Source organism: Grammomys surdaster, unplaced genomic scaffold (assembly GCF_004785775.1).
Source record: "Grammomys surdaster isolate TR1022 unplaced genomic scaffold, NIH_TR_1.0 164, whole genome shotgun sequence".
NCBI lineage: Eukaryota > Metazoa > Chordata > Mammalia > Rodentia > Muridae > Grammomys > Grammomys surdaster.
Genome location: NW_021604612.1, coordinates 5,856,314 through 5,865,941, shown reverse-complemented (window position 1 = coordinate 5,865,941; position 9,628 = coordinate 5,856,314). Strand labels below are relative to the sequence as shown.

The 9,628-nt window shown below is 48.1% G+C and overlaps 1 protein-coding gene across 1 annotated transcript in view; it reads right to left on the bottom strand.

Annotated features, from left to right (window-relative positions):
- Positions 1-9,628, bottom strand: part of Nos1 (nitric oxide synthase 1) — an 87,799-nt gene that overhangs the window by 16,076 nt on the left and 62,095 nt on the right. The window contains exon 21 of the mRNA XM_028765459.1: positions 519-712. Coding sequence (XP_028621292.1) covers positions 519-712 — 194 coding nt within the window. The remainder of the gene's footprint in view (positions 1-518; positions 713-9,628) is intronic.

Here is a 9,628-nt window from a genome sequence, read left to right as displayed (position 1 = left end):
AGGAAGAGGGAGGGGGAAGGAAGGAGGGGAGGGGGAAAAGAGGGAGGGGATAAAGAGGAGGAGGAAGGAAGAGGGAGGGGGAAGGGAGGGAGAGAGAAGGGAGGGGGAAGGAGGGGATAAGGAGGAAGTGGGAAAGAGGGAAGGGGAAGGAGGGGGTAAGGAGGAAAGAAGAAAGAGGGAGGGGGAAGGGAGAGGGAAAAGAGATGGAAGGAGGAGGGGGGAAGGAGAAAGGAGGAGGAAGAAGGAGGGGGAGAGAAAGAGAGGGAGAGAAGGAGGAAGGGAGAAGGGGAGGGAGAAGGAAGGAGGGAGGAGGAAGGAGGGGAAGGAGGAAGAAAAGGAAGGAAGGGGAAACAAAGAAGGAAGGGAAGGCGGGAAGGAGGCTATTGCGGACACATTTATTGGCTGGAGTGAGGTAGAAAGCCCTCACAGATAGATCAGCCATGCCCTAGCAGCCGCTCTGCCCACTCAGGGGCCGAGGCCCTCCTATCCTTTCTAGCAAGTGCAGCCGGAAACCTCACCCAGAGCTGTGTTCCTCTCCTCCAGCATCTCCACCTTCACCACGTGGTTGGCAGGCGGGGCGTCCTCCAGCCGCTCAATGAGTGCATTCACGAGGTCCTCGTGGTTGCCAGGGAAGACACCCAGGTGGTCCCCTGGCTGGTACTGCAGCTCCTGATTCCCGTTGGTGTGGAGACGCACGAAGATGGTTGATCGGCTGCAGGGAACGGGGGGGGGGGGTCGTGGGACAAAGATCACTACTCTGTCTCTCCTTTACCCCTGGTCTGTCTCTCTAGGCTGCAGAGACATCCTTCCATGCTCCCCGGCTCTGGTCTGCTGAGGTGCATGCTAACACTCACCCCGTAGCTTTTGCCAAGCTCGCCAGTCAGCTCTCCATCCCATAGCCAACAGCCAGGTCCTGGTCCAGGGGCATCACACTTGTGATGTCTCACCTCCTTTCTTGGGGCTGGTCCCCAAATTCTTACGGCCTCTCTGGTAGTCCCAGCTCAGTTTTCTGTGCTGGTCCTTTCTCATCTTCCAAGCCCTGAGCCCGGCCACAACCTGCTGAGATGTATCTGTCTCCCATAGCTTTCTGTCCCTCCCCCACTTTCCTCCGTTAAGGTATCCTTTACTTTCTTACTTCCGAGGCTGGTGGTGTATTCTAGGATAATAGGAATACCGTGTGTGACACAGGGCATTTTTCTACTATGGCTGTGGCTTTATCCCCATGATAGTGGCTGGCACATAGTATGTATGTCCTGAATCTTTGCCGAAGGAAGGCACTTCAGGGTTCCCCTGTTAACTAGTTGCTAGCCATGTCCTTTGTAACCATCAGGGTTCTGTCAGGAACCAGCGGCTCACTGTAGCCACAGGGAGGATGTCTCTGATTTATGAAGCTCTGTTTATCATCTCTCATAGGGCGGCGGTGGCGCACGCCTCTAATCCCAGCACTTGGGAGGCAGGGGCAGGCGGATTTCCGAGTTCGAGGCCAGCCTGGTCTACCGAGTGAGTCCCAGGACAGCCAGGGCTACATAGAGAAACCCTGTCTCGAAAAAAGGAAAAAAAAAAAAGAATTTCATGCTCTCTTAATTTTTTAAATGTGTATGTGTGTGTACGAGTGCGCGTAGCGGTCACAGTGGCACGTGCTTGCCTTGGCACATGTATGGAGGACAATTTAAGTGGCTCGGTTCTTTGTACCTGCTTTGTCCGTCTCAGGGATTGAACTCAGGTAGTCAGGCTTGGCAGCAAGCACCTTTACCCGCTGAGCCCTCTCGCTGGCCCTCTGCTCTCTTTTGCGAGCAAGGTCCATTTGTAGTAGAAGGAAGGGCCAGCCAGAGGCTCAGGGCCACTAGTGCAGAGATGCATCAGAGCGTGAGAGTGGGGGACACTAGGGAGAATCCGTGCACCGGGTCACACCTGCTTGAGTTGTGTGTTCCAAGTGCAGGAGGCCTATGTTAACAAGTTGCTTCAGGAGCGAGTTCTTAGGGCTGGAGAGATAGCTCAGTGAGATGGCTCAGTGGCAGAGGACCCAGGTTCAATTCCCAGCATGTGTGTGAGGCAGCTCACAATCACCTATAACTCAAGTTCTAAGGGAATATAATTCCCTCTCCTGGGTACTCCATGTACATAATACACAGATACATATGCAGGCAAAATATCCACATACATAAAATAAAACATAAAATAAAATAAAATAAAATAAAATAAAATAAAATAAAATAAAATAAAACGTAAACCAAAAGAATGAATTCTTGGGGCTGGAGAGTTGGCTCAGTGGTTAACTGGCTGCTCTGAGTTTGGTTTCCAGCACCCACATGATGGCTCATGACTAGCTTCAACTCCAGCTGCAGGGGGATGCCCAGTTCTGACTTCCAGTTCCAGGCATGTGAGTGGTACACAGACATACATGCAGGTTCAACACTTACATACATGAGTAAATCCTATTTGTTTTTAAGGAGTGAATGTTTGGCCAGGTGTAGTGACGTACGCCTTTAATCCCAGCACTCAGGAGGCAGAGGCAAGCAGATACCTGTGAGCTTGAGTCCAGACTGGTCTCAATAGAGTTCCAGGATAGCCAAGGCTACATGGTAAGACCCTATCCCCACGTGCTACCCATAAAGAAGTTTTGCTGGTCCTCAGTAGAGGTCTTAAACCTATAGTCACTCACAAGGCTGAGGCAGAAGTACTGTGAGTTTGAGGTATGTTGGCTACTGAGTTCAAGACCAGCTTGAGCAGGCTAGTGAGATCCTGTCTCATAATACAAAAGCAAAGCAAAAAGGGGGCTGGAGCTTCAGCCCTTGCCTGTTAGCCTCTCAGGCAGTCCTTATATCCAGACATGAGCTCGATCTGGACTACAGGTGAAACCAATTCCCATCTGCCCAAAGGAATCATTTTTCTCACCCCTGGCAGGAAGAAATTGAAACTACTTGACACCTAACAGCATCCAGCACGTGGAAGTCTCTTGGTTCAATCCCTAGCACCACCAAAGAATGAAAAAGATCACGACTAGTAAATGAGATACCCAAAGTGTGATTATTTTGGTCCATTAAAAAAATCTTAAGGCTGGGGCTGGAGAGATGGCTCAGCAGTTAAGAGTGCTGGCTGTTCTTCCAGAGGACCTAGATTCAGTTCTCAGTTCTCAGTGTGGTGCACGACTATCTGTAACTCCAGGTCCAGGGGTTCCTTCCCTCTTCTGGGGAGATGGCTCAGTAGTTAAAATGCTTGCTTTGCAAGAGTATAAGGTTCACATCTCCCAAACCCACTCAGTACGACGTGGGGCATGATGGTCCATTGTCAATCTTAGCTTTAGAAAGTAGGGTCATGGGATCTCTGGAGCAAACTGCTTGGCAAGAGTCTCAGGGAGAGCTCTGGGTTTCACAGAGAGATCCTGCCTCAAAGAATATGGTGGAAAGAGCCCCAACATTAACTGGGGGCCTCTGTGTACATGCAAGCATGTATGCATACATGAGCCCCGCATATGTGAACCAGTGTACATGTGAGAAGAAGAAAATGAATAAAATCGTCTTGGGGCAGATCTAATGCATTTTACATAATATTTATAGATCTAGGTAGAGATTAACAATGGTTAGTCTGCAATCGGGACCGTCTGTTCTTGCGGGGAGGGGGGTGAGTCTGCATCTGGAAGAGCTTGCACCTAGGCAAGTCTGCACCTGAGTGTCTGCACCTGAGTGAGCCTGCACTTGGGTTAGTCTGCACCTGGGCACGTATGCACATGTTGAGTCTGTACATGGGCAAATCTGCACCAGGTGAAGTTTATACCTGGGTGAGTCTGCACCTGGTGAGTCTGCACTTGGGTGAGTCTGCACCTGGGTGAGTCTGCACCTGGCGAGTCTGCACCTGGGTGAGTCTGCACCTGGTGAGTCTGCACCTGGTGAGTCTACACTTGGGTGAGTCTGCACTTGGGTGAGTCCGCACTCTGAGCTGCAGGCTGCCATAGCTCTCCAGACCTCACTCCTTCCTCCTTGTCAACTGGCCTCAGTGGAGGGAGAAGCTCGTGTTCTCCACATGTAAATAACACTTGAATAGACCAAGAGCACTTGCTATTTAGGGATGTTTTTGGCATAACCGAGAGCCCCTTTGTGCTATGAATAGCCACCGATATTAAAAATAGCTAAACTGGCACAAATCTCTGTGTGTAAGTGGGGCGGGGAGAGCGTGAAGCTGTTTCTTGACGTCTGGCACCCTGTTTGTGATATGGTGGACAGGTTGGGAGGCTTTACTATGTGTTCCTAGGGTTTGGGATGTCCCTTTCCTCTCCCAAGAGGGTCTTGGACTCTCTGGGATACTGAGCTTGTCGGTTACAGCATCTTTATCTCTGATCAGTTTTTGGTTCCTGGGAGCAAAGACATCACTGTGGTGACAGGAAGAGTTTAGCAGGAGACACCAACCAGCAGGGGGCGCCGCAAGTCTTCTAATTCAGGAGCCGGCGGCTCAAGCGCAGCTAAAGTCCGCGAATCAATTTGCATTTTCTTCCCTGCGTCGTCGGAACTTGTTGCCAACGGGAAGGCCAAGGACCCCAAGGACCTGAGCCCGCTGGCCTGCCTGATGTTCAGTTGCTTCCTTCAAAGCCCTATGTCCCTGCTTATGATCCAAACTAAAGGAGGGGATGAGATGTGGCCAACGCATGCCCGGAAGGTGTGTCCAGGTGCCCGGAAGGTGGGTCCAGGTGCCACAACATCCGGGAACTTGCACGAGATGACTTTGCAAGTGACTAGTTGGGCATGGGTCTCACAGGCCAGCCTGAGCATCAGTTACAGTCACCCTCAACTCAGCTGCATTTTTTATGTTCACTAAACTTAGGGGTAGAGTTTTTTTTTTCTTTCCCTTTCTTCATTCATTCACTTCCTTCCTCCTCCTGTCCCTTCACAGACAGAGGGCCTCACACCGTACGTAGCTCAGGCTGGCCTGGAGCTCATTATGTAGCCCAGACTGGCTTTGAACTCTCGCCTCGGCGTGCCAAGTGCTAAGATTATAGGTGTGAACCACAACCCATATGGTCCATTGAGAAGCTGTGGGGGAGAAGGGCAATTTGGGAAGCGGTAGCCATTCAGGCCTTGCCTTTCTGTCTCCTCACAGTCTGTCCTGTGTCTGGCTCATTTCTTTCAGATACAGAAGTGTCATTTACAAGCACTCAGACACACACACATACACACACACACAGATTTAAAGACAGACAGACACACATGTACGACAGCTTCACAGGTGAGACAACAATTGCCTAATGCCCCATGTTAAATAGAAAAATTCAACTATCTAATAGCTCCATTCTACCAGAAGGGTAACGAGAGCCTTGAATCAACCCCCCTGAGCAAGGCCCGTCCATCAGTACACATACATGGAGCTTTAGGGACTGTGGGGAGGGGGAGGGGTGAGGAGGGCAGGATGGCTTATTCTCACCGAGGAGTCACTTGAAGATCTCAGTGGGTGGCATGAGGGAGACAGTGGGTGAAGGTGGCCCCTCTGTGGGCTGGTATTTGAACATATTTAGGAGTGAGTTCACAAACAACCCCGCTCTGGGTGATCTAGAGGGAGGGGCAGTGAAAGTCTAGTGTAGAAAAGGGGGCAGCAGGCGAGGAAAGGGGAAATGTTGTTCTTCTTTCGTATTTTACAATGGCAGTGTCTTTCTATGTTGTCCAAGCTCCCTTCAAAGTCACTATGTAGCCCAGGCTGGCTCTGAATGAATGATATACACTAGGGTGATCAGGAACTCACAATCCTTTTTGCCGCAGCATTCTGGAGTACTAAAATTAAAGGTATGTGCCACCATGCCTGACCATGACTTCAGAGTTTGACGGAAGTGATGGGTGGATCCCAGGGACCTCTCCATGATCTGTGTGATCCCCCAAGGACTTCTTCATGACCTGTCTGGCAAAGGTTTCAGAGAATCCCCTTTGAGCTGCAGAAACCACTGCAGGCTGCAAAGCTGAGAGCTCACCTGCTTCAACTAACATTTTAAAAATATTTTTGGGCCACCTTATTAAAAAAAAAACAACAGGGCTCATAGGTTGAGATATACCATAGTAAGTGTGCTTGATATGAAAGCAGAGGCCTGAGTTCAAATTCCCTCTTGGAAGTGAAAAGCTGGGCGAGGTAGTGTGTCTATAATCCTTTTTTTTTTGGTTTGGTTTTTCAAGATCTGTGTAGCCCGGGCTGTCCTGGAACTCACTCTGTAGACCAGGCTAGCCTCGAACTCTTGAACTCAGAAATCCGCCTGCCTCTGCCTCCCAAGTGCTGGGATTGGCTGTGTGTCTATAATCCTACAGCTGGAGAGGAGGGTGCCTGTGGCTCACCCATCAGCAGTTTAGTTGAATCAATGCTCTCCAGGTTTAGTGAGAGCCTACTTCAAAAAGTAAGGATTCTGTCACCTCAGGTCTCTATACATATGTATGCATACATGTACACACATGCACATATATGAACATACATGCACACATGTACATGTATGCATGTACACACAGGTACAAACATATACACACATATGCATGAACACACATGCATGCATGCCCATACATGCCCACATAGGTACACACATGTGCAGACATGCACACATGTACACACACACAGTGGTACAAACATGTACACACATATGAACACACATGCACACATATGTGCATACATGCACATACATGTACACATAGGTACATATACACATGCACACACATGTAAAAACATGTATACACATACATATGTACATATACACATGCATGCACAGGTAAAAACATGTACACATACATATGTACATACATGCACACACATGTACACATATGTACATACAGGCATGCATATGTACACACATGTACACACATACACACACAGGTTTATATATATGTGTACCCCATGCAGACATAAGGATATTTCTATTAGGACCCTCTCTGTCCATTGAAAATTCCCTTTATGTCCACAAGTTAGTTCTTCCCTTCCTAGGCATCCTCTTTCTTCTCTGAAGTCCACTCTCCTTAGCAATTCATCTCGGTTCTTCATTCTCTCTCCTCCTCCTGACTTCTAGAACTTTCTGTCTCTACCCTGCCCACACTCACCCCATTACACCACTTGTACACATTGTTTTTCCTAATTACTGGTGCCTGTACCACAAGACTCATTTCTAGGAAGGATGCTGAGCGGGGTCGCTCTGAGCGGATCACCCGCCGAAGGCTGTTCACTTCCTTCTTGGCACTTTGCTTATAATTAAGAATTGCTAGTGGGAACAATGTACGAGATTTATGCTTTCCTAGGCCAGAGAGCCATCACTTTGGTCTTGGCAGTTGGGTGAGTTATGCTTTTTCCACTCAAAAAATTAAACCCTACAAAGCATTATCTTTAAAAAACATATTTAGTTATTTTTATCTTATGTGTGCATGCATGGAAGTTTTGCCTACATGTACATTTGTGCACTACATGCTTGCCTGGGCCCACAGAGGCCAGAAGAGGGCGCCAGATCCCCTAGAACTGGAGTTATACACAGTTGTGAGCCACTATATAGGTGCTGGGCGTCAAACTCAAGTCCTTTAGAAGAACAGCTGGGGCTCTTTGTTCCAAACTGCAAATTGGCATGATCTTAAAGAGATACGCACACTTTGTTCCTTTCTCTGCTAATTCACAACTATTTTAACTCAATTCCAGCTCCTAACGTTGCTTGGAATATTCCTTTGTTAATAACGTTTTGCCAGAGTCAGTGGTCAGGGGGATTCGAAGGCCATTAGCCGGTTTTCTTGCTGTCTAAGAACCATGCTCCAGGGAGGACTCACCACACACTGGCTTTACAACATACATGGCTCCTCAGTAAGCTTAAAACCTCTCTTCCGACAGTCCTTCTCCGTCAGATGTCCCTATGCACCTAATGCTGCCTTTAAATGGTTGTTCAAAGATATTTGATGCCTAATATAGGCTATCAATGCCCGAGAGTCTTTGAGAGACAGTTCAGGAGGCTTGGGACTCTGTCCTATTGACCTCTTTAATCAAAGGCTTGGAAGGGCATGCAGGAATGTGCGCCAATTTTGCAGGTGACACAAGGAAGCTGGGAAGAACAAGAAGTGTGACTGGATCCTGTACTGTGCCAGCATCTTCAGAAGGCTCATTTGTAATGGTCACAGCAGCCTGGCAAGTGTGGTGGAGGCCATCTGTGGAGTCATTCGGTGTGGCGGCCAGATAACCAGGTCAGTGTGACCTTGGGAAAGTCACTGGCATTTTCTCAGAGTAACTTCTCATACCTAACATGTGTGATGTTATAGTATTTATGTTGTAATACAATATAACATGCTATAATATGTATTATAATAAATTGTGACCTTTGCTTCTTGGACTGGAGTAAGAAATTACCCAGAGGGCTCAGTTTGGTGTGTGGAAGATAAAATATACTAGATATGATTGTGTAAGCTTGCTGGCAGTATTTAAAAAAAAACATTTATTTTTATTTTGTCTATGAATGTTTCCAATGCACGCATGTTCACTGCTGCCCATGAAGGCCAGAAGGGGGAGCCAAATCTCTTACAATTGGAGTAGAGTTGTGAGCAGTCACGTGGATGCTGGGAACTGACCCGCAGTCCTCTGCAGAGGCAGCCAGTGTGTTTAACCACTGAGCCATCTCTCTCCAGCTCGCCACTGTCTACCCCGTGACTTTTCCAAAGCCACACACAAACCTAGTTTGTGTGAGAAAGAGCTGGAGTCAGTGCCTAGGGCTGTGAAAAAGAATTTGAAAGATCTACCTGGGTTGTAACTGAAAAAAAAAAATGGAAAAAATTCCTGAGAGAGACTGAGTGCAGAGACTTGAAAAATTGCCTATAGACACAGACGGGCAGCCAGTCTGGGTGTAATCAGGCTGGGCCCAGTGAGGGCACAGGCGTAGAGGGTGAGCGGGTTGGCTCCAAGGACAGTGCCTGCATGACAGGTGATATTAGCATGTCCTGTTTAGACTGGTAATGGCAGTAACTGGTCCAGCATGGATGTTGGTGGGGAATCATGCAACTTCTGCTGCTGGTGAGGTCTGAGAGTGATGTTTCCAGTGGACACTGAGGGCCTTGTGATTAAATCCCAAAGCTCAAGAATTCATACATTAAAGAGAACAGCTTAAAGGCTCCGGGACCCAAAGGATGGTGTTCTTGGCTATGCAAATCTCTCATTAGGAAGAAGTGAATTTGTTTTGGGTGTCGCTGAATAGGGTTAACTGGGTTTTATGTCAAGTGCGAAGACTTAAAAAAAATATAGTTCAGGGGTCCAGAACTTGAATAGTGTGTGCAAGACCCTAGGCTCAAGATCCAGCATCACATAAAACAAAAGTCACAACTCCAAGTGCTAAGACAAACACACTTTGTATCGGATAGCAAGGTGTTTGGCTAGATATTAAGATATTTGGCTATGCTGGATAGTATGATAATTCTTAGGGCTGGTGAGATGGCTCAGTGGGTAGAAGCATTTACTGAACAAGCCTGAGAGTTCAGGTCTCTACAAGTCACATAAAAGGCTGGAGAGATGGCACTGGTGGCCATCAGAGAGGACCCAGGTTTAGTTCCCAGCATCCCCATGGTGGCTCACAATCACCTTTAACTCCAGTTTGCAGGGAACTGACAGTCTCTTCTGGCCTTGGCGAGCACTGTATTTAGCAGGTAACACACACACA